This window comes from Quercus suber, unplaced genomic scaffold, assembly GCF_002906115.3.
Source record: "Quercus suber isolate HL8 unplaced genomic scaffold, Cork oak 2.0 scaffold_694, whole genome shotgun sequence".
NCBI classification, from domain to species: Eukaryota; Viridiplantae; Streptophyta; class Magnoliopsida; order Fagales; family Fagaceae; genus Quercus; species Quercus suber.
The window spans coordinates 207,609-232,180 of NW_027070135.1; the positions used below are offsets into that span (position 1 = coordinate 207,609).

At 34.1% G+C, this 24,572-nt stretch overlaps 2 protein-coding genes and 1 long non-coding RNA gene across 4 annotated transcripts; 2 read left to right on the plus strand and 1 right to left on the minus strand.

The window, feature by feature from the left end:
- The first annotated feature begins 8,840 nt into the window (after positions 1–8,840).
- LOC112015831 (elongator complex protein 6) lies at positions 8,841–12,482 on the plus strand. 2 transcript variants are annotated; one of them, XM_024048276.2, is made up of 5 exons: positions 8,841–9,192; positions 10,023–10,107; positions 10,629–10,828; positions 10,945–11,091; positions 12,076–12,482. In XM_024048276.2, exons 1-5 carry the CDS (start codon positions 8,950–8,952, stop codon positions 12,196–12,198), a joined length of 798 nt encoding a protein of 265 aa, XP_023904044.1. In that variant the 5' UTR covers positions 8,841–8,949; the 3' UTR covers positions 12,199–12,482. The 2 variants fall into 2 exon arrangements, with proteins under 2 accessions (XP_023904044.1, XP_023904045.1); XM_024048277.2 differs by having other exon boundaries at positions 8,845–9,192; positions 10,023–10,095.
- A 2,869-nt stretch (positions 12,483–15,351) lies between these two features.
- On the minus strand, positions 15,352–23,838 carry LOC112015800 (two-component response regulator-like PRR37). Its single transcript, XM_024048235.2, has 9 exons — positions 23,601–23,838; positions 21,601–22,102; positions 21,022–21,183; positions 20,774–20,907; positions 20,301–20,468; positions 17,685–17,856; positions 17,138–17,588; positions 16,255–17,056; positions 15,352–15,827 (listed from the first exon to the last, which is right to left on the minus strand). The coding sequence occupies exons 2-9, from the start codon at positions 21,959–21,961 to the stop codon at positions 15,741–15,743; spliced, it is 2,337 nt and encodes a 778-aa protein (XP_023904003.2). The 5' UTR covers positions 21,962–22,102; positions 23,601–23,838; the 3' UTR covers positions 15,352–15,740.
- On the plus strand, positions 17,750–19,900 carry LOC112015801 (uncharacterized). The gene is made up of 2 exons (XR_002883259.2): positions 17,750–17,863; positions 19,318–19,900. It is a non-coding gene; the product is annotated as an uncharacterized LOC112015801 (long non-coding RNA).
- Positions 23,839–24,572: the final 734 nt, after the last annotated feature.

The window sequence follows — 24,572 nt, forward strand, 5'->3', positions numbered from 1 at the left end:
TTTGAAAACTGAAAATTGTTGTTTAAAATTACTTACCAAACACCCCCTTACTCGTTCAACCAAAAAAAAAAAAAAAACATATACAAAAGTACCAAAAAAAAAAATGTGTGTTAGAAATTAATATATTAGAATATTTTTATAAATGTGTAAATCATAATTTCGTAGAATATGGTAATAATTTGAGATATTGTAGTTTCAAGATTACCAACTAAGCTTAATGTATTTCTATATATACCCTACATTATATTTTAACAATGAAAATAATTCTCACAACTTTTTTTTATTTTCTAAACTTGTTCGCACAAATTTATTTTATTTTTTTTCTACTTTTAGAATGCGTGGCAATTTCCTAAGAGTAGACTAGTTTGAGCATTTCTATTTGAAAAAGAAAAAAGAAGACTGATTCGAGCACTTTTTTTTTTGAAAGATAATTTCAACCTAATTCAAGCACTTTGGTCATATAACTTTCTGTTTATAAACTTTATATATTATCTTTATCCTCAGTATATAGTACATATCAATGATTTTGACTTATTCACATTATTATTTTTATTTTTTGAATTATTGGAGGCAGTAGTAAGCAGCGGATATCATTTCTTCAAGTATCACTTTTCAATGAATATAAGAATACAATTGTTTTAGGACTGTTAATGTGGCATATAGCAAGAATGGGTGTATTATAAAGTATGTCAACAATAAGTTAATGTAAAAAATAATGTCAATAATGTATTCATTAAAAAAAAAAAAAGGCGGTGTTATAATCACAATTTACCTTCTTCTAAAAATAAGAGTCATAATTTACCATCTTAATAAATTGTAAAAAAAAATTATTAAAATAATTGCATCTCTAGTATTGCTATTCTTGAAAGTGTAATTGAGTGTATTTATTTTTGAGATTATGCTGACTAGACTCTATATGAATTTTCAATGTAACCGGTAACTTTTTTTTTTAGGAGAAAACTTGTAAGGATGTATAATAACTTTTTCTTTTTCTTTTTTCCAGAGCAAACCAATCACTTAAAAAAAAAAAAATTGAGAGCAGACTATATATATATGGCAAGGTTCTTGATAAAATTTTCCTCAAAGGCTCTTGTTAAAAACTTAAAATGAAATAAACTTTTTTTAAAAAAAATTTTGAGAAAGGAAAATGAATGAAACTAGAAACATGAAATTGATAATTTGATATGGGAAAAAATCATAAATATAGTTAACTACAAGACTACCAAATCAACACCCTGTTTTGTCTGCGGAAATTCTTTTATTACCGACCAAGTCTTCCAATTGCTTGGGCGCCTGAATTTATTATAGACCAGGAACCAATATATACAATTATATCCTCACATAAAAATGCATATCACCCAATTTATAATGGGTAAACCAGTCATTTAGTCACATAAATAAATGGATAAGTAGGAGGCTCTCCATAAGCAAAGGCTGCAAAGCAAAGGTGACCCGTATCAAACTTGATTTTTTATTACTAAAAAAATTGAGATTTTCTTTTAATTTTGAAAAGATTATTAATGCTTAATTCAGAAACATCCTTTCTTGGCCCTCCTGACTTTAGGCGGTATAATCGAAGCTTTGAAAAAGCAATTTTTGTCATACCGGGTTTTAAGGGTTTTAATTTATTGTAAAGAAAACGTATTTTAATTCTTTATACGAAAAATAATAATAATAATAATAAACTTAATATTAATATTTAATATATATATATATATATTTAATTTCCTTAAAGTTTTTGTATAAGAATGTAAAAGCCAAAATTTATCGTTTTATAATAATTCGGCTGCAGAAGTTTTGGAGAGAGGATCTTTGGGTTCGTGTAGCCAGACAAAAGAATGGCCTACCAATGAAAGAATAGTCTACCAATGTCTGTGGCCTTATCAACTGGGTCAGTGGTTTAGTGGTAAGGCATTTGGGCGAACAGGAGCACAACTTATAGCAACTCGTTGGTGCTCCACTGTATTGCATATATGATCGAAGTTTTAGTTCGATAGCAGTTAAAGTGCTACTATAATAATATTTTTAGATAAGAAAGTCACACCAACCATCTTTTTTTTCTAAAAAAGTTAATTGTATGTGGGCTTTAGCCATATAAGTGGACTCTACCAATGACGATTTTGGCACGTCGGAATAGCTATTTATTGCATTCTTATTCATTGATCATCAAGATAAAAAGTGTGGGTGAGCCCACGGATTGATGGGAATGTAGCTTAGCTAAGAGTTTACCAAAAAAACAAAAAAGAAGCCAATAGAATTTGTGTGAAGTTTGAAAATATCTTGACTGTCGCTGCTTTTTATAAGATTAAAGATTAGGTCTAGTGTATATAGTGCACTAAATTCATTAAAATGATAGTATATATTTAAATGTAAACACGTATTATAATCTCAATGAATTCAGTGCAATTGAACATTGAACCCAATCATTCCCCTTTGTATAATAGGTATTCTGTGTCGGTTCTGTTGCTGTAGCATTTATAAAGTTACCTTGGCCGCTTAAAGACAAATGTGTGTGTGGAAGTGCAGCTGGTGCCAAGTGGAGGCGGCTCTATTTTGTAGAATTTGGGGGCAGTTTTATGGTCTCCTAGTCCTAGGTTAGGTTCTCCCTACTACCTAGTCCCTACTAATTATTGGAACATTATTTATTTATTTATTTATTTATTTATTATTATTATTATTATTATTTTAAAAAAACAGAAATGAATTAAAAATAAAATAAAATACAAGTTAACCCTCTTGATATTTTGGCTAATAGCAGTTAAGTACAAAACTTTTCAAAACTAATTAATTCGGTCCCTAAACTCAACTTGATTTCTAAATGGTTACTCATTTTTTCTTCATTCTCACCGTAATTAGGGACCAAATTGATTAATTTTGAAAAATCTTGAACCTAGCTAATATTAGGCCAAACCTCAGGGTGTTGGCTGTATTTTACCTAAAATAAAGACTATTGGGAACATGTTTTTAGTTTTTGACAAGTGTGTGATTGCTCTATGCAAGCTTCTAAGTTGTAATGTAGCAACCAGTTTCAATAAATTGGATCAATGGCCTTTTACTTTTAAAAATGGCCAAAACACTATTTTGGTCCCTACATTTTGGGGTCACAATCAATTTAGTCTCTATATTTTGGTAGCAATCAATTTGGTCCTTGTTATTTTCAATATGCAGTCAATTTGGTCTCTACTGTTAACTTATTGACGAAAAATATTTATGTGGCAAACGGATTGCTTGGTTGGCACATTAAAGCTTATGTCACCAATAAAATATTAATAAAAAATTTAAATTAACATTTAAAAATGCCACATAAGCATTTGAATGATCAAAAACTTCACGTCAAAAAAAAAACACCAAAACGTTTTTTAAAAATTCATCGAACACATTAAAAAATAAAAAACATAGAGTTAAAATTAACCCGGCACCTATTTTCTCAAACTTAGTGCATGTAGCTTTGTGGGTAAATGTAAAATCTTTGAGAATTCAAATCCTACAAAAATCCCAAATCCTAGCACCGCCGACAACCACTCCACCACGAGTCAACCGAGCTACAAGTAAACCCATCAAGTCACAATTCTCAACCCGGCTAGCAATGCCTAGATCAGTTAACCCAAGATCCAAACAGCTGTGTCGCTGCCATCCACGTTGTGAGAGTGCCTTTTTTCTTTAGGACACCAGCCCAAGGATCCTAGGCCGAATATTTGTTGTTTGGTGGACTAGGCTTGGTTCACCGTAGTTAAATTTGGGCTGATTACGAACCAAGTTGTGCGCAAGTCACATAAATCTCCTCAAAGCAAAAATGCGATTCCTCCTAAGCAATAAAATACTATTATAAGTGTTTTAGTGTCATAAAATGACCATTTATGCTTACGAAATAAGTAAAATAAGTATTCATAATATTCTCAATGAGAAAGAAATTGAAATAGAATATTTAAGGCTTATCTTTTATTGTATAAACATTTAAAAGAGTTCCTTTACTTGGTACCCCGGGGCGTACTGTCATGGGATCTCAGGGTGTACTAGGCCTGTAAGAACCCAGAATGCTAGTTCTCTCAACCATATGATCTTTCTCCATGTTTATTATGCAATAGAGTTTTGTCCTTTTACTTTACCTCTATAGGTGCTACATAAAACACACTATACAATACACATATCTTCAAATAATTGTTAGTTTCTTAGATTAGGATATACATTTTAATACATATACATATATATAAATGAATTTTATGAGAATGATTTAGCCACAAGGATCCTGGCCCCAGTTCTCACAGACTTAGTGCTTTTGCATAAGACTTGTGGGATTTGGAACTTAAGTCCGAGTGGCTTTGCTTGGGCTTTGCCTTCCAAGATAGTTAGGTGAGAAGGATTTTAGCAAGAAACAGTAAATGAAGGCAATGTAATAAAGAAATACACCAAATAATTGTTAGAGATCCTCAAATCAATATGAGGTATTTCATTATTTTTCTTGATTGTGGGTTATAGTGTGCTCACAAAGACATGATATAAGATTCAAATTTACTCAAAAATTGCAGACTTTGATGGCTATTCAAACCTCTAAGACTTGTAAAGTTTGAATCCTTTCGAATCTAAGTATGTGCTATAATGGCTATTTTCTAGAATACCGGGAGACAGTCCTCTGTTTTTCTTTGGGTTTTACAGAGTTCTTTCTATGGCTCTGTTATGATATCTTTTCTCAGATCAAAATGGTGATGAATGAATGTCCCTCATCATGGGTTTTCTCTTCCTTTTATAGTGCGACTCTAGGGCTCTAGGGTACTAGCGATTTCTCTCTTTTGCTCCTCAGAGCTCGTACTGTGTCAGTTACCTAGGGTTGGTCCTTTCCTTTTTTCTCATAATTTCTTCCTTTTGGTCCGACCAAGCTAAAAGCCCTTAGTTAACGTTCTATTCCAAGGTCCTCTCAGGTTGCTGATCCTAGCTATTTTGGCCCTCTTCACTTTTTCAGCTTTTGGCTGCCTTCCATCCTTGTCATTTTTTCCAAACAATCGAAATCTTTTACTGCTGGGTTGAAAGCTCCTCTCCAGCCACTTCTACTTATGGTTTTCTCATTCTTGGTTCCTTGAGGTGCAGCTCTTTTGTTCATGAATGTTTGCTTTACACTTTTGGACACATGACTGGGTGCTTGAGACCTGTTTGTCCTTCATCCTTTATGTTTTGAGCCATTTCAATCTTACTTAGAGCATGTTGTGCGTCCCGAGGATCCCAAGCCTCTGGGGATCCCGGCCCAGTTCTTTCACTGGAATTTGCTAGACTTTTTAATGGCCTTTTTTGCTAAAAATCTGAACATACATAGGGCCTTGATGTCGATTCTTCTTGCTGCACGAATTGGGCCTTCTTTATTTTTTATGGAATGGGCTTTGTTGTGAAATTTTGGACCTCAACACACGTCATAGCCAACCTCATTTGTCATGGTAGAGATCGCCGATCTGCCATGGACGAGTGACTCCAAGCTCTGTCTCCTCTGCCCAAATCTGGGTTATTGTTTCCCTTTCACCTGTTACGATTTTCTAAATTTGCTGAGAATTCTAAGATGAATGTTTAGGGAATTAGGGGAGTAAGATGCGGGTTATCGCAAATGCTGGCTTTTTTTTTCCTTCTTTTCTCTATTTGAATATGTATAGGCTGTACAAGTTTGAATATGTATTTAGTTGAATCATATTTGTGTGAAAGAGAAATTTTTGGTTTAACTTGATTTTATTTTTGGAATAATTTGTATAGACATTCTATATTTAGATAGAAAATTTTGATGAAAGGGTTCAAGATTACAAATTTTGTTCTTCCTATTTGATTTTTTATATTTCGTGTTCTTCTTGTTTGAAGATTAAAGATTAAGTTAATTCATTTTAATTTTAAGGTTATTTTTTTGGCCCTTTGATGACTCTGATGATTTTTTTATTATTTAATTTTTGTGTTTTTAAGTTTTTTTTTTCTTTTAGCTTTTTTTTATGATGTGGAATTTTTTATCATTCAAATGCTTATGTGGCATTTTTAAATGTTAATTTAAAAAAATTAATTAATATTTTATTGGCCACATAAGCTTTGATGTGCCAATTTTACAATCTGTTTACCACATAGACATTTTCCGTCAGTAAGTTAACGGTATGGACTAAATTGACTGTAAATTGAAAATAACAGGGACCAAATTGATCGCTACCAAAATGTGGAGATCAATTTGATTGTGATCCTAAAATACAAGGACCAAAATAGAGTTTTCGCCTTTAAAAATAATAATAAATAAATAGATAGGATATTATGGAAAGAAAGATGGGTACAAATGATCAACATACATTAGCCTAGAACCATCTCTTTGTACTTTGGGACACCAAAGTGGGGGACAAGAGATGGAGATTGGCCCATACTAATTCTAAAAAGCAGCCCATTGGGCCCGAAGATGGATCTAGACATTGCCCTATCTCCACAAAAGAAAACAAAAAAAAAGTCATTAAAAAAAAGTATAGAGGAAAGAATGTCTTCCAATATCATTACAAATTTACATTTCACCAATAAGGGGAAAACCCTTTGTTCCTTAAAAGTTCCCCTACCTTCCAAGCATCTCCTTCAAATATCACCCTCTTGAAGCCTAATGTTTCTGCTTGTTTTACTGCACAAAGGCTACTTTTGCTTCTCCCCACATTATCTCTACCCATTACTGCTATAGAAGGATTGAAGGATTTTCCTTGCAACGTTTTGACTTTGGATCAATGATTATATTAATCCACTATATGATGTCAATATTAGACAATCTAGAAAAGTTCATTAGCCAAAGTGCAATTAGCCAAACCCGTGACACCCAAGGGCAGTGTAAACACACATGCTCCAAGGTTTATTCTGCATCATTATACTATAAGCACTTTTTTTTTTTTTTTTTTTTGAGAAACTACTATAAGCACTTTGTGGAGGAGAAAGGAAACCTCTTGACTAGCTCTGCACAAATTGGGAGTATCCTCCAGTAATTTTATTTTACAACACAGATCGGGAAAATACTAAAGACAGAGATCATTCCACCTTAAAATTTACACCTTGTGGCCTGACACAAACCCAAATATAGATTGGAGGAGAAAGTTATGGAGTTGAACAAATTCTCTGCCCCACCCCCCCCCCCCCAAAAAAAAATGTTTCCCAATAGATGTTGTTGGCACTTGCCAATCATTAAATTATGTTAAAGTTAATGAAAATGACTCGTAATGACTAATGAAAACTGCAATGAAGGTAGTGTCACAAAATAAAATATAGAATTTACCCCGTTTAAAGGCTCTTGGCAGTTGGCACATGGATGGTTTTTGTCATTATATTTTCATTTTGAAGAGTTTGGCATTTTAAAATCGACTTTAAATCATGCTCTAAAATTGGCTACTCCTTGACTCCTCCTCTGAAAAATTCAGCACAATACCTGCTATAGATCCTCTAATGCTCCTGCCCTTCAAATGATCTGCGAACTATTATTTGCTTTTTTTATTTAATTTTTATTTTGAAGTAATTATTTTCCATTTCTTCACCATTAAGAACATATTCAAAAAAATCTCGGACCAGACATTTAATGCCATTACTCAGCCTAGCTACTGAAAATAATAATGTTTTTTTTTTTTTTTCTTTCAAATAATTCAATAGTTACATGGAATGGGGATTTGAGCTTTAGGGGTATTAAATACTAGGATGTGCCAGTTAAATTATAAGGTTTTTGGCAAAAATAATAGTTTGTATCAATCATTAGCTGAGTTTTCCTACATTAAATTATTTTACGATTTTTTTTTTAGAATTAAAATCATTTAGAGTTCTTGGTAATCTACCCTAATGTTCTTAAAATTTCATTCTTTTCATTTTAGAATGAATGGATTACATTTTATTTCATTATCAAGATTAAAAAAAAAAATGTTGTCTATCACCATTTTGGGATATGNTATTAATTCAATAATTACATGGAATGGGGATTTGAGCTTTAGGGGTATTAAATACTAGGATGTGCCAGTTAAATTATAAGGTTTTTGGCAAAAATAATAGTTTGTATCAATCATTAGCTGAGTTTTCCTACATTAAATTATTTTACGATTTTTTTTTTAGAATTAAAATCATTTAGAGTTCTTAGGTAATCTACCCTAATGTTCTTAAAATTTCATTCTTTTCATTTTAGAATGAATGGATTACATTTTATTTCATTATCAAGATTAAAAAAAAAAAAAATGTTGTCTATCACCATTTTGGGATATGTGAAAATTATGAAAAGTTTAATTCCAAACTAGTTATATGAAAAAAAAAATCCTCAAACCCACTTTATGGTAATTGATAAAACAATCCATATGTGAAAAGAATATTCTATATTTTAGAGAAATGAATGGAACGATGCTCACTTACAATCCATTCTATTCGTCAAATTTGATTGTTATGTCCTTAGATTTGGTCACAATCTTTTGGAATCTGATAGAGATCTTACCATATGGAAAAATCGAATGAGGAGAATGGCAACTTCAAAGGAAGAGAATGGTGGCATTGAAGGTGGTTTCAATTGGATTGGTTGAAGTTGAATTGCATAAGAGTAGAATTACCACTCGAAACCAACCTAATTGGTTTTTACATTTTAGAGTTGAGGACCGCTTATCAACTAATTGACTATTATATGATTTATATTAGTCGATTTTCAATTCGGTTCACCTTGAGTAAGATGGTTTAGTTAGATCCGTGTCTTGGCCAGTTGACAACCCATCCTTTTAAAAAAAAAAAAAAAAAATTCATTTCATTGTATTTCCATTCCATTCCCCCAAAACAAACACAATATAAATGTTAAGTACAAATATACAAAATTCTTTCATTAAAAAAAAAAAAAAAAAAAAGGGTATTGGTTAACATTCTCTAACAACGCCGTCATCTTCTCCTAAGCTAACAAAAACGCAGTGACACTCACACAGAGAAGCAAAAGAAAAAAAAAAAAAAAAAAAACAGAGAATGGATCAGCGAGCCCCGAACTTACTAGACGAAGCCCTAGGGCTTGTGGACGAAGAAAAGACAAAGCCTTGGCCGCTAAGCAGCCGAGTTGTTCTCGTGGAGGACCGAGTCGAGACTAGCGGCGCTTTTGTTCTCCACCACCTCCTCAAGCGTGCTCTCTCCCCTCACTCCTCTAACGACGTCGTTGTCTTCCTCGCTTTCTCTCAGCCCTTCTCTCACTACGATCGCATTCTCAGAAAACTCGTACACACTCTCTCTCTCTCAATTATCTCATTTGCAAATTGCATTAATCAAGTTCAATTATTTTAACCACAATTCTTTGATTTTGGTGATTAAGGCGTTGATAATGTTCATTTTCTTTTGTGGGTTTTCAAGTATTCTTGAATTTGTGTAATCTTGTTTGAGAAATTTTGTTCCTTCTACTGTTTGTTATATTCTCTGAAAGTGTTTTGTGTTTGTGTTTGTGTGTGTGTGTTTTAAATAGAATAGTTTATATAAATTAAGCCAAAAGGCAAGGAATTTAGAAGGATTACAATTCTTTTGCATTTCTAATAATTTTGTTTGTTTGTTTGTTTTTTCAAATGTCAAGTGAGGGAATGAAAAATAAGATAAGTAGAAGTAGTAAAAAGCGACATGTCAGTTAAGGAGATAGTATATAGTGTCATTTAATAGAATGGTGGAAAAGAATACATGTACCAATGAATTTTAGTTATTAATAGACTGTTTGGTCACAATGTTTTGTTTCACTTCTACTATAGTTATGGGAATATTTTTGTTTAAAATTTTGTTGAGCTAGCTGCTGCAATCAAATTTTAGAATTGATTAATCAAATGTCCCTAAGACGGTTTTAGCTTTTAAAAACGAGCATGCAGAATGTACCCGGATAATTCTTCTTTCTTTTAAAATATAAAATTGCACTTGTGAAATCATTCCTCATTCTACTCCTCATATCTTTTATTTAGATTTAGCTCATTGGTTGATTTTATTAGTACTTTCAAAGAGTTTAATATATGTTATATAAAAATTAAATACAATTTATATATTTTGTTTTTTGAGGTATATTGTTATGACAGGGTTGCAACTTAACTGCCCAAAGAGAGAATAACAGATTCTTTTTCCTTGACTTGCTCATGTCAGAGTTTCCAGGTGAGAAATTAGGTGTAATTGATTCTTGCCATTTCTAAGCTACAATGTTTTTTGCTTTTTTTCTGATGGAACCCATAAATGCAAACTCTTTAATAAGGGAAGAATAAATACAGGTTTTTTTAAAAGTTGGAATCTAAATGTCAGCTCAAGATCTGTTCATCAAGCATTCTTGTTCTTTTTGGTCTTACCATTTGTTAGGCGTGGTCAAGAAACTTTATTTTATTATTTTTCTTCTTAATCAATTAATGAATGTGCACATAGAACATTGTGCGCTCAAGAAAAATTGTCAATGTGTTACTTATCAAAAATAAAAATGTCAATGTGTTTATAAAAACTTTGTGCACTCAAGAATATGTCTGCTATACACACATGGTCCAGTTGTTTCACCTTTGTGCTTTATGCAATAATTGAGTTTATTGCTTTAACAAATCATGATAGAAAAAGATCTTTCAGAGGATGATAAAAGACAGATAAATGATACTTGATTGGATTGAACCATGACGCGAAATTTTCTTTGGTTAATTGATGAATAGATGGAGATGAAGGAAATAACGATGGGCTTGTTGCTTTGTATGGGAAAATTGAAAAAGTGGTCAGTACCTCATTTCAAGAAAACAAGAAGTGTATTACCATTGTTATAGATGATTTCTCTCTTATGGAGGTGGCTGCTAATGGCGCTACAAATTATGTCTTAGACTTTCTGCGTTACTGCCGCACATTAACATCGGCATTTGTAAGACCATGAGGCTACTGTTAACTCTTTTTTCTTTTTCTTTTTTTTGGGTACTTATGGTTCTTTTGTTGAGTCTCATGCCTTCTTATAGTGTTTTTGCTCTATTCTTGTATCAGGGTTGTTCTTTAGTTGTCCTTAACCATGAGGATATATATTCAAGCATAGAGAGACCTGCACTTATTTTACAGATGGAGTACCTGGCAGATATTCTAATAAAGGCAGAACCATTGGCCACTGGTTTGGCCACAGATGTGCATGGACAGGTAGAGTTGTGTTATTTCTATCTAAATTTTCTTTTATGTTATGTGTGTGTGTGCGTCCATGTGTGTTTATTAATATAATGCTTTACCGAATTTGGTAATGGAACAGCCAAAATGTATAAATAGAAACTTCTTGTATCCCCATATAAGTGTTCTGTTCTTATTTGTACTGGTTGTTTCTCAGGGTGTTCTGTTTTGTGAGTCTAGATGGTGCAATTGACTTACATAGGCGAGACCTTAAATAACGTTAATATGTGAGAGCTTCAAAGTTCAAATAACGTTAATATATGCTGGTGTTTCTCAGCCATGGTCATGGTTGGTCATTTGATGTCCCATAGCCTGGAGACAGTACTAGCACAGGAAAAAAGAGAACTTTATATTGGTCCCCATCTTCGTTGACATTCACCTTAACGTTGATCATATTATTTTTTTTGTACTCATGGACTCACTTTTAGATTCTGGTTGTTTACCACATTACATAATTTTACTGTGTATTAAATTACATTTTATATCTAGTTGTAAGGAAAATATGCATGGGCTATGTTTTTTCCCCAGATGTTGCATAGTCATTGTTTTACACTCTTTTTTTTTTTAAATAATATCTCTCACAATGTTACTGCTGGTTTTTCTTCTTTATTCTTTTATTTTAACCTATAATATATTATATTTTTATAAAAATTAACAGCAGCCTACTTCTAAGAAGTGGCTGGTTAACTGCCAACTTTTACCTATAACTTCAGTAGTTCTGTTGTCTTCAACTGAATTACATTCAGGAAGAGCACCCGCTAATATATGTGGAGATCCTTTAAGACTATTTGATCTTTAACATATGGGGGATGGTGTAAAATAGCAAGCCATACCTGAATTATAACATGTTTCATGTTTGTACCTAATCGCTCCAGTCATACAAGTAGAGCATATTTTATGTTTGTGTGTCCATTTTATATTTGCCTCAAATTGATCAGTTGTTATATTTCTTTGTTGCAGTTGACAGTTTTAAACAAGGAAATACAGGATGGGCAGGGGAGCTCAAGAAACAAGATATGTAATTTTCACTTCAGGGTCAAGGAGAACGGTGTTGAATATTTTTATCCTGGAAGCAAAACTTGATGAGACACCATCTAGTTGGGAAAGTCAAGATAAGATGGAGAAATGAGTTTAGGGAAACTAGATACATAACCTGTTATCCACTTGTCTGTTTTTTATAGCTAATGGGGATGACTTGGTATGTCAGTTGCAAGAGATAAATTCTCCTCTTTTATAGACCCTGCGGAGTGTATTGCATTCGAGTTCATATGCAGACCATGTATTTGTATTTGTATCAGAATTGAATCAATCCCAAGTTTCCAATCAAATTCAAATACAAGGACTCACGATAAGCTTTTACAATGACAGTAGCAAATGGACCCAACTACTTATTATAATGTTGAGTTTTAACAGCATTCACTTGCCTTTGGGGCGAGGAATTTGGACATCCGACAAAGTTGAAATCACACCATATGTGAGTGACTGCCTAACTGGTTAATTATATGACCTACTACCTTCATAAACGAGCACAACAAAAAAGTGTCCATTTGAAAATAACTAATTTAATTTGCTTTAAGCACTTGAGATAAAAGGTAAAAGTTAGGGGTGTTTGGTTTGAGCATCACTAATAATTCAGTTCCCATATCTCATTTCTTATTATAACTCAAACTCAATTTTCAGAACTCATATCTCTATCTCTACTTTTCCCTTCACTCCAAATATTTGTTTGGTTCCATATCTTGGGTGGGCATATCTCATGTCTTAAACTCAAATTTGTGCATAAAGTGGTGGAGCCCACATAATGAAGAAGGTGAGTGACAAACCCAAAGTGATAGAACTGGGTTTTAGAACTGATTCTCGGTGAAACCTCTGATATGGTTTGGCTGAAGGTCTTCTTTAGATGTACAAAAATTTTTTAGAGAAAAAGTGAGAGGAGGAAGGAGAGAAGGTTTAGTAAAAGGAAAGGCGTTTACAAAATGAGAAGAATGATGAGTGTAGAGTGAATCTGTGATGTCAAAGAGTAAAGAGAAGCTGCCTCAAAAAAAGAAAAAAAGAAAAAAAAGAAAGAAAGAAAGTAAAGAAAAAAACTATGAAATATATGAATAAATATATGACTATGAAATGTGCGGTATGAAAGTATTCAATTTTTGTTTTTATATGAATAATATATTTTATCACAAACTTAATGACAATAACCTATTATTACTTGAGAGGATGTAATTTTTGTTCTCAAAGTAAAGAATAATTAGTGATCATGCTCCCACAAGAGATTGTCTTTATTTTATATTTGCACTTTGGCAATTAATTTATACATTCACTGGGTTTTCAATGCCTAACCAAGTTGAATAAAGTCTCTTGCCCTAAATATTTTGGCAAATTATCCGGAAGTGCATTTTGCAATCAAAATTTTTTTTTTTTTTTATATTTATAATACGTACCTAACATTTGATGATTATGAGAAGAAAAAGATGAGCACTTTTCAAGTTGATAATGACACGTGAAACACTGTCTACCTAGTAATGGCGAACGTTTTGTGCTCGTGTTGACTTCTGCCACGTGGACGTTTTGTTGGTTCGGATAATGCATGGAATGGGACCTCTAATCTAATCTTGGATACTGTACACTCAGCTTCCTTTGTTTATGAACCGCGAATAATAAGTCTTAACTGGCTATTACCAAAAAAAAAAAAGTCAGAACTGGTATAAGAAGCCACCAACTTTCATGGTATCCAAGCCAATTGCTTCATGCCATGTCATCAAGTGCAGCTCTTTTCATTTTCCTTACTCATAAATACTATAATATGTCAATTTTTTATTCCCATTAAAAATAGTCCCTGCTGTGCAATCAATACAATAGTCACACTCCCTTTCCTTCTGTGTGTGTTAGAATTTGTTTATCAAAAAAAGGACCCTTTTTTTTTTTTTTTAATATTTTAATTTCCCCTTGTTTTCCTGTATTGTGCTTTATTCTGGAGCTGCATTTTTTTTTTTTTTTATAATACGTACTAACATTTGATGATTATGAGAAGAAAAAGATGAGCACTTTTCAAGTTGATAATGACACGTGAAACACTGTCTACCTAGTAATGGCGAACGTTTTGTGCTCGTGTTGACTTCTGCCACGTGGACGTTTTGTTGGTTCGGATAATGCATGGAATGGGACCTCTAATCTAATCTTGGATACTGTACACTCAGCTTCCTTTGTTTATGAACCGCGAATAATAAGTCTTAACTGGCTATTACCAAAAAAAAAAAAGTCATAACTGGTATAAGAAGCCACCAACTTTCATGGTATCCAAGCCAATTGCTTCATCCCATGTCATCAAGTGCAGCTCTTTTCATTTTCCTTACTCATAAATACTATAATATGTCAATTTTTTATTCCCATTAAAATAGTCCCTGCTGTGCAATCAATACAATAGTCACACTCCCTTTCCTTCTGTGTGTGTTAGAATTTGTTTATCAAAAAAAGGACCCTCTTTCTTTTTTTTCTTTTTTTCTTTTTTTTTAATTTCCCCTTGTTTTCCTGTATTGTGCTTTATTCTGGAGCTGCCTGAAGCCCAGATGCTGGAGCCTCACAGAGGTTAGCTTCTTATTTTCTCTCTCTGGTAATCTGATTAATCTATGAATATTGAATATAATTGAGCTACAATCCCCTGTGAATATTATATGCTTGTTTTTGTTTCAAGGCTAATTGAGTAAATGTCTTCATGAGCATGCTCAATCATGAATCATGAATCATGGTCCAGAATCTGAATTTCTTTTTTCTATACAAAAATTTTAAGGAGACGACAGAACTCAGATTTATCTGAGCCTCCCCATGGGGGGAGAGCCGGATGAACCACTTGAGCCAAGGGATTTGGTGGCCATGATACAGAAAAATTAAATTTCATCCTCATGGCACATATGCAGGTCTGCCTGCAAGTGGAAGCTCCTTCCATGGCATAAGTAGTTGAAACTGCTGCCCGTTTGTGAAATTATCAGTTCAGATATCATTACAGTTAGTGATTTATGATTGCATAAAACCGTTGGTTAATGTCTCTTTGGGAACTCAAAACTTTTGATTTGTGCTTATCTGAAACTCACAGCTAACCTGCTTGTGTGATGAGGAATGACCAAAGCTTCTGGCAACCCTTGGTCTTTTTCCCTGCTGCCCAAATGATAATTTCATTTGGTTGGCTGCACATCCATGTAACGCCACTTAATCAAAGAACATCAGAACAGAAATGCTTCAAAATAAGAGCAAAAAAGGTTTACATAAAAATAAGAGGTCTTCAAGCATCCACTCATGTAAAAAAGTCTTAAAATACAACAGCAAACCGAATTTAAGAGTTTTTTTAGGGGAGGTCTACCCTTTCAAGGGCTACCACCTTTTGAGTAGCACTAATACTAGCATACTAGTGCATAACAATAAAACAGAGTCTAAGGTGTAAGGTGTTTCTGTCGAGTCCTCACACACAATCCATTTGGTCTTTGATCACAATGGTAACTTTCCACCACATGCCCACATCCAGCAAGATGAAATCTGAATGCTTCCTCTCCTGAACACAGCTAGTGCCTATTACATGTACAAGATTCTATACGTACTATCAGGGACAAATCGGGTTAGCAATGTGTATGCTTGCTTTAGTTTTCGTGCACCACCTGTCGAACAAATTGCCCCCGAACACGTGGTCTCTGTTCTGCCAGTTTCTTCCTGCTCTGGTATCGGACCTAAAGAAGAAGACATAAAGAAGATGGTTCTTTCATTTCTCTTCCAAAATCAGAGGAGTAAAGATTCCATAATGGGAATGCAGGAACAAGTATACAAATCTTTTCAGTATTGAAACAACTTATCTTACTATGGTCATACCAATTACCCAAGGAAAAAAAATGTAGACTGTGATCATACTAAATGAATGCCAAAAAGTACGTTGAAAAGGTGAAATATAGCTCAGATTGATTTAGCATTTGTCTTGAATAGAAACGGTGATTTAATGACTTCAGGGTGTCTAACATCAAGATTGAAAACTATTGAAGATTTTAAGACATACTTCATGATGGGAAACTTTCCATTAAAAGTAAATTTATATATCAAGGGATGATTTAATGAATCTCTAGTGGCCATGTTACTCAAATGTTTTAACACACTTTCAGTTACCTTTTTCTCAAAGCATCTCTCTTTCCTCTTCTGGCGGAATTTGTTTAAAGCAGCCTCTCTTAGTGCAACACGGTCTGGATCAATTTCACTTCTGTTTGTAAATCCGATTATACCACTTGCTTCCCCTTTTCCAGCGATCCCATTATCACTTTCCATATTTGTTCCTGAAGCATATAAAGTGGCAGTGCTTCCATTCTGCCCATTGCTCCCGTGGTTGCTTCCTGAGGCACTTCCGTTCAAACTGTGACTACCAGCATTTCCTTCAAGGGACGCACTTAACAAATTTGATGATCCACATTGAGGAGCTGCATCTGCATTGTTTTCCAAAGACAGATCATCGTGGTTATCCAGCTCCTGCTGGGCCATGCTGTGCACATGGTGGTGGTGATGGTGGTAATGATGATGGTGGTGCTGCACTTGGACCTGCTGGTTGAGACCCCTTGTTTGTGCCAAAATCATGTTAGTCATTGCAGCATCTTTCTTATCTTGTATTCTTGACTGAGAGTGAGGAATATGGCTATTTTGCACTGGTTGGAAGGCAGAGGAGGGATGGAGACATTTGACCACAGATTTGGGTGGTGACTTGTCATCAAATGGCACTTGTTTGGTGGAAACATTATTAGTAGTGGAGCCCATGTCATTGTTGTTACTACTGCCATTGGAACATTGATTGGGTTGTGTACTATTTGAGCTAGATTGAAAAATTTGCTTTGATTCGGTTTTAGCTGCCTCTGAGCTCTTACCAAGAGGACAGCTACCAACATTCCCCGTTGGAGCCTGATTAGTAGATGCAGAGGTGTACCTGCAAGTAAGAAAATTGTTATGCCCATCAAATTTGGAGGATGTCAGGTCAGAATATGGATGTAATCTTAAGTCTATATACCTTGAGAAGGCTGAAAGGTCTGAATGTCTCAAAACATTTCGGTCAGGAGCACTGTTGCCAGTATCTCCAACATCTTTCAGCCTCTTTAAACTGAGCTCAAGGGAAGGTGTTTCCTTAATGTCAAAGATGGCCTTATCTTTCATGTCGGATACCTTGGAGGTACCATTTGGGATGTTAAAGACCATACTTTCCATCTCAGGATCAGTCCTTTTAGTGGTCAGACCCGTTAGATCAGAGGCTTTGTCCTCCAATTCGCCATTTAGTTTCTCACTGTGGAGCTCCACTCGTCCTTTCAGCAGATTCTCATCATCTTTCCTTGAATCTATTTCAGAAATTCTGTCTTCATTAGTGCCAGCTAAGTTAGCCAACCCCTTGGCACTTGGGTCTTCCAGCTGCAAATTTGGAATTCTTGGTTCTCTGATCTTCAAGTCTTTGCCCACGACAACATTGGCTAAATTGAAATGAAGCAGTACAAAGTGGAAAATAAGTAAAGATATAGCAGAGTTAGATGTCAATATATTATTGTTAGAAGCAAAGCCATGCATACCAAACTCATCATCATGCTCTTCATGCTCCACAGGCACCCAGTTGTTGCCAAATGCCTCTGGCCTTGAATGAATAACCCGGGCACAAGTGCTATCAGGAGCATCGGCTAACTGTTCCCATGGTGACATTGGTTGGGGGCTGTCAACTTCTACTGCCCTTTTTGTCCAAGAGCTCTGCAAGGTGCGTATAGAAATTTCAAATTTGGCTTTGTTTTGGGATAATAAGGCTTCTATCACAGCTATTAAGTATTTCATGTTTACATACACAAACAAGAATATATCATATGCTCACACTCAATATACCTCACCCCAACTAATCATGCCTGGCAAAACAAATCTCCTTTTTTGGGCAATTCTGCTCAGTTATGGGTTTCCTTGACCTCAAATCAAGTCATTATGTTTCGTTTACCATTTCAATCCATGTTCTAGTTGGACATCTGCTTGTCCTAGTCAGACCAATGGTGATATTTTGTGCTTGTATAGAAAGAATTTTTTGGATTCCAATATTTTACATGTATATTTGATAAAATCATTATATCTCCTTTTTAAATTTGCTGGAGTTCTTTGGTCTTTTTATTTTAGATGTTACTTTTGTTTTTAGGTGTTTCTCTAGTATACTGTACACATCCATTGTAGTCAAGTTGCGCCCCTTATTGTGCCTTTTAAAAAAAAAATGAAATTATTACTTATAAAAGAATTATCATTATTATTATTTACAGTGAAGGAGTAAATAATAGTACTGTGCTTGTTAGCAAAATAATAATAATAGTATCGTGCTTGAACCCATGAATATAATACTTGAAAAATGGCAAAAAATGTCTAGGGTATGGATCATTTTATGAAAGAGATGTGCCAAATATGATAAAAACTTAATATAGTGCTCCCTCCTTGGTTACTTGTCAAGCGTAACTAACTGGTATAAGGAAAGCATACATAAGGAATATTGGAAGATGCATTCTTTTGCTTCTCTTAGTATTTGAGTAGAAGAGGTTGAAACTAGGATATATTTGGGTCCAACCTAAGTCCATGACTAATTTTTTTTATTGCTCCCTTAAAAGACTGATAATGAATTCCTTATAAACAGAAAGCAAAGGTAAATTTGAGTAGGCCAGAAGCTGCACCATGGTGTAGATGCAAAGGAGTCTCTTTGTTTGCAAGTATCATAATGATCAGGTATTATGGTGCTTCAAATGAGGCGTCATAATACAGACTAATGCATGGCTGCTAAATCATTAGTTTGGTATTGGCTATCATTGGATGACAAAATTCTAGTGTTGTTTTTGAAAAATGTCATTATGGCAACCATTGATCTATCACGTGCCAATTGCCGAGTGTTGAAAAACAATATTTTGCTACACAGACTGCCACAATACCTAGAAATCATAATTATTAAAAAAAGAAGCAGACCAGACCTGGGGTCCAATTGACAAACACATGAATTGGAGATTATTTGTTATTGAAAACCAGCCAGACAACCATTGACCCAACAATGGAACTGTTAGCCAATGACTTGATCCTTGTTGGATGTTATATTTGGTAATTTTTTAATAGTAATGGAAATAGCAACAACTTAATGAAGAAAGCATTTCTGTGATGTTGGTAGCTTGACAACTTCCCCATTCTCCATGGCACCAGGAAAGACAATGGTCTCGAGCTCCCCAATAGTAGTACTAAGATTACTATGTGGAACAGCTGAATAAGGTTTCTTTGAGATGGAGTCAGGGTCTTAGCCTAATAACTGGAGAAAGGGCTCACCAAGCTAGACATGCATCTTCATTATGTATGGGGGACTTCTATCCATGTCCCTTGATTGCTTCACCATGTGCACTAAAAGAAGCTTACTAATGTGGAGGCCTGCCACAAACCACCATCATTGTCCTCCCTTGTTTCCCTCTCAAACAATGTTACTCTCCAATCAGCGCAAGGTATTCTGCTAACACACTATCATGTACAGGGTACCCCCACTTAATGCTAATTACTGATGCTAGCATAAGCACACCCCCCCCACCCCCCCCCCCCCTCTTCCCCCTTCTCTCTCTCTTCTTTTTAGTATTCTGTACACTATGCATTTCTTCTATGTGCACGGAATTATTATGTAGATACGAGGCATAATACTTCATATAAACTTGTATGGGAGGAATAAGTTTGCTTTACTATCAGATATGGCTAGACAAACTATAAAGAGAATAAGTTTGGTTTTTTGGTGCTTTTAATAAAATCTATTGTCTATAGTTATCAGTTCAGTTGGATTTCAAGCTTATGTACTTCTCTGATGATTTTAAATTATTCATGCCAACATTAAAGAGACAAGTTGTTGTTACTATAACCAACTTAAATGCAACTTCAAAGAAACGTCCTTGAGGCTAGAACTTTACCATCAGATATGGTATGACAAACTATAAAGAGTAAAAAAATCTTCCATAGGTAATTATAAATGCAAGTAAATTAGCATCTTGATGAAATTTAAAAATTTTGTAATAAATAAGAAGGTATACAGATAGGTTGTGCACGTAATATAAGAAAGAAAAGTCAGTAACACCAACTATCAATGTATAGAAGAGGCAAAAATTGAAACAACAAAGAGTTACTACTCCCTACTTAAAAATTGTTAGTAATACCTGAGTACCACTTCCATCATCACTCCCATCCCTAAGATTCAAACCAATGCTTCTATTATCATCTTCATCATTACTGCCGGTGTCATTGTCTAACTCATCACCACTTTTCAACTTTGTGGAAGTTCGTGTATGTACAGCACTTTCACTTCCACTACCACTGCCACTACACTGATGAAAAGAGGAATAATAAATGCAAAACAGAAGAGGAAAATTCTGCACTTTTTTGTGATTATCAATTAAGTGGTGTATAAATGGTGAAAACAGAAAAGGTAGATAAAAATATCTCCAAAAGTCAAACTTGGTCAAATGGCATGACTACAAGAAAAATCAACGCCTTCTTTTTAGTTGGTATGGTTCAAATAGGTGCTCAGGGACAATGTAATGCATAGTTATGAACCAACCTGAAGTATAAGTGAACAATTGGTCCATCATATAGTTTCATAGATAAAATGGAAATAACCATGGCAACTCACGCTGTGACATTTCCTCCAAACATGCTGCCAAAGATTTTTTAGCTCATTCTTTCGAATCGGCTTTGCTAAAAAGTCAACCGCACCCTTTGACAGACATTTAAAGACTATATTCATGGAATCGTAAGATGACATCACTGCAAATAAAACTCACCCAGGTGTAGCAGTTAAAAGTATCAATTGGTTAAAAATAAGAGGGGTAATATCATGTTACTTTTACATAAAAGAAATGATAATAGAAATTCACTCACTAATCACAGGAATATTCTTGCAAGTTTTGTGGCTCATTATCTTGCTTAAAAGGCCAATGCCTGATAAACAAGGCATGACTACCTCAGTCAAAATTAGATCAACATGAGTGGTATAATCTTCTAAGATCTTCCAAGCTTGTAGACCATTTTCTGCTGCTGTAACTGCCAAGATTGGGTTAACTGTTAGGTTTGTTTAAGAAGTGACAGCCAAAAGGACACCATGCTTGCATAGGATGCACAATACACAAGATAAATGACAATATTCAGAATTTCAGATACCAATGCACCAAGCATATTGCATTTAAAATGGATAAATCTTACCAAAAGCATTTCATTCCCCAAAGGAGGGAAAGAGAACAAATAATCTTAAGAATACCAAGTTCAAGAACTAGCATTAAAAAAGAGAAAAAAAAGAAAAGAATATAAAACACATAATAAACCACTTCAATAGGTCAAGAAAGCATCTTAACCATAAGAAGAACATGAGGTTTTCTTTGGTAAGTGTGAAATTATATTGAAGTTTCAACTTCAACATAACTTTTTTATTTATTTTATAAAGGGAACAGATATAGAACCTACCTTCATAGCCACAATTTCGAAGCAATGCGCTGACAACATGCCGAGTTGAATCATCATTTTCCACCAGTAGAACCTTAAGAGACCTAAGAGGCAGAAACCTCTCCCAGCGAACCAGAGGCCTTTGGTGCTGTTGCTGTGAGCTCTGCATGACAACCTGGGTTTGCACCTTGTCTTGGACTGCTTCCATCTGCCCATCATCAACATCCTCATTAATCCGTGACTCATTCTCTTCTGATAGACCTTGGCCCTCACCTACAATCCTCCCATTATTTATTTCCTTGTGCTCATCTTGCAGATGGTGTTTTATTTTCATCAACCCTTCGGTCCTGGGACCATTATTATTCATCTGAACTATTCTCATCAACCAGATTCAAAAAGGCTAATAATGAGGAATGTAATAGATTGAGTTAGTGCAAAACCCTCATCCAATCCTGAAGAGAGCTTGCACATACCGATGTCTTCAAGATACAAGCCTTTACAAACAAACCCACTTCAATAAATCCTGCATAAGTCCAAAAAAAAACACCGTTTTAATACAAAGCTGCACAAACTCAATTTCTCTAATATTAGTCTGACAATAACATGAAACCTTCAAACCCTCATTGGTTTTTTTAACAGTAAAAAGAATAGAAAACAGATTAACCACATGCTCTAAACCTAAAATTTGTCCTCTAGTTTGAATAATTTCTCAAACATGGATCCTGATACAAAAACATTGTGTAAAAGAATTGGAATTATCAACATATTTTATCATTTGGGACCCAGGAAAGGCAGATTACGTACATACAATTCAAAACATTATGGTTTTCAGTATATATATTTTCATGTTAAAAATATCTTTATTCATAAAACAAGATAGTTTGAATAAATAGGATATGTATCAAACTTCACCTAAACAATTACAATCTAAAACTTAAAAGTTCTAATCTATATATATATATATATATATGTCGATGAAGGGATGCTGCCCAAAGCAGCCATCCAGTCAAGATCTCAAAAAATCTGTTTGATAACATGTTGAAGATGCTCAAAATCTTCAAAAAATCTGACCATTCCTCTCTCGCCAAATTGTCCACAATACACACAAAGGAACACCCTTCCATATATTTTTTTTTTAACTCTGGTGTTGATAAATATCTTCCTCACCAAAAATCATGCATATGAGTCATAGTTTTCGGCATAAACTAAGATACACTAACAAATAATGAAAACACAAATGACCAAATATCTCTTGCCAGTTGCCACCAAACAATGAAGCTACTAGCAAGAGACACTCAACTGAAGTCCCACTTTTCTTGCACATACAACACTGATCAATAATCAAAACATTTCGTTTATCGAAATTATCTTCAACTAAATTTTTTTTGCACCTACGGGACCCCTCATAGCATCATAAAATGATCAAAACTCCAAACTTTTCCATTATAGTCTTAAATATCTCAGATAGATAAATGAACTTGGTTTCAAAAAAAAAATGTAGGAAAAGTCAACTGCTCATGTTAAGAGACCTAAGTATAAAGTATGTTATTTACTCAACTGAATCAAACCTAGGAGTCCCAGAAATTTTTTTTTTTTTTTTCCTTCTTTATTTTCCCATTCACCAAACAGATCCTAATTAAGCACAGATATCAAATTTCAAAAAATATAGTTCAGATTTCACCAAGGAAAAACAGCAATTGAACTTTATACTTTGGTTTAAACTTATATAAATCATTTTAAATAGTTAATTTTGTCTTTTTAATTTATAGAACTTCATTTCTTTTTTTAGCAACCAAGTTCTCAATTATATATATATATATATATATATATATATAAATAAATCATATAATTTTCAAACAAATAAGAACTTAAAAAATTAAAAAAAAAAAAGATTTTTTCCATTTCCAAAAAATATTAAAGAAAAACAGTGTGATATAGTTGGAGCTGGATCCAATCACCAACGGTCGAAATTCAAACTGAGAAATATAAACAAAATTCAAATGCTTTAAACGAAATTATACCTCTGTGACTCTGATCAGAGATCGATTAAACGACAACGGTCAAAGAATTCGAAATTTCAAGCAAGCACCGAGATTCACATAGGAAAAAAAAAAAAAAAAAAAACCAGAGCTTCGAAGCTTTAAACAACTTTTAGGGTTTGAATAGAGAAAAAAAAAATTATAAAAAGTTTGAACAAATTTTTTTGATGAAGAATCGGCTTGACTGGAGTGATTGGTTGAGAAACGGCGAACTTATAAAAGCTGAGAGATGCGAATAAGATATTATAAGAGAGAGAGAGAGAGAGAGGGCGATTGCTGACGTGGAAGAAGTGGAGGTTTCGGCCATGACACGTCGGATGAGCGGGGCCGAGATCTAAAGCTGAGCTTTGAGTGAGAATAAATAAGTTTGCGATATCTCCGTTGGATTTGATCGGGTTTGGAAACGTGGAGCGTTGTGCGAGGAGTTAAAGATGCTTTCCCTTTGTTGTAGACGACGAGTCGGCTGTGTCGTTTTTGGTTTTCACGTCAATATTTATTTAAATTGCTATTCCAACGGGACAATATTTATTTGTGCTAATGTTATGTTTTTAATTTTTTTTTTATTATAAATTTTGAATGAAAGAAAGGGCTTGCACATGTGATCACTGTCTCTTTCCTCATTTAAACCCAACTCTTGTATACTATTACTCGAATTCATAACTCCTAAATTTATAGGCGAGATGGATCACAAAGAATAAATTATTAGATCTACCATGAGGATTATTGATGTGGTCTTTCTAACTAATGAGACGATGTTATCTTTGCAAATGTGTGAGTGACATTTCTAATTAGAATAAGGAATAAGAAAATAAAAAAATTACTAGGTGATGTCACATTTGCATAAATAATAGTATTTTATTAGTTGGAAGATTAGGGAGGATTATGTCAGCAGTCCTCCTGGTAGACCTAATAATTTATCATCACAAGAGCTTCCTAATATTAAATCATCTCTCG

Bases quoted from the DNA above. Each gene is read 5' to 3' on its own strand.
- LOC112015831 (XM_024048276.2), top strand. From the start codon at position 8,950: ATGGATCAGCGAGCCCCGAACTTACTAGACGAAGCCCTAGGGCTTGTG. The intron at 9,193-10,022 runs GTACACACTCTC...TTGTTATGACAG, and splicing joins ATCGCATTCTCAGAAAACTC to GGTTGCAACTTAACTGCCCA. The intron at 10,108-10,628 runs GTGTAATTGATT...ATTGATGAATAG, and splicing joins GTTTCCAGGTGAGAAATTAG to ATGGAGATGAAGGAAATAAC.
- LOC112015800 (XM_024048235.2), bottom strand. From the start codon at position 21,961: ATGAGAATAGTTCAGATGAATAATAATGGTCCCAGGACCGAAGGGTTG. The intron at 21,184-21,600 runs GTAGGTTCTATA...CAATCTTGGCAG, and splicing joins TCGAAATTGTGGCTATGAAG to TTACAGCAGCAGAAAATGGT. The intron at 17,057-17,137 runs GTATATAGACTT...TCTTACTTGCAG, and splicing joins GACCTTTCAGCCTTCTCAAG to GTACACCTCTGCATCTACTA.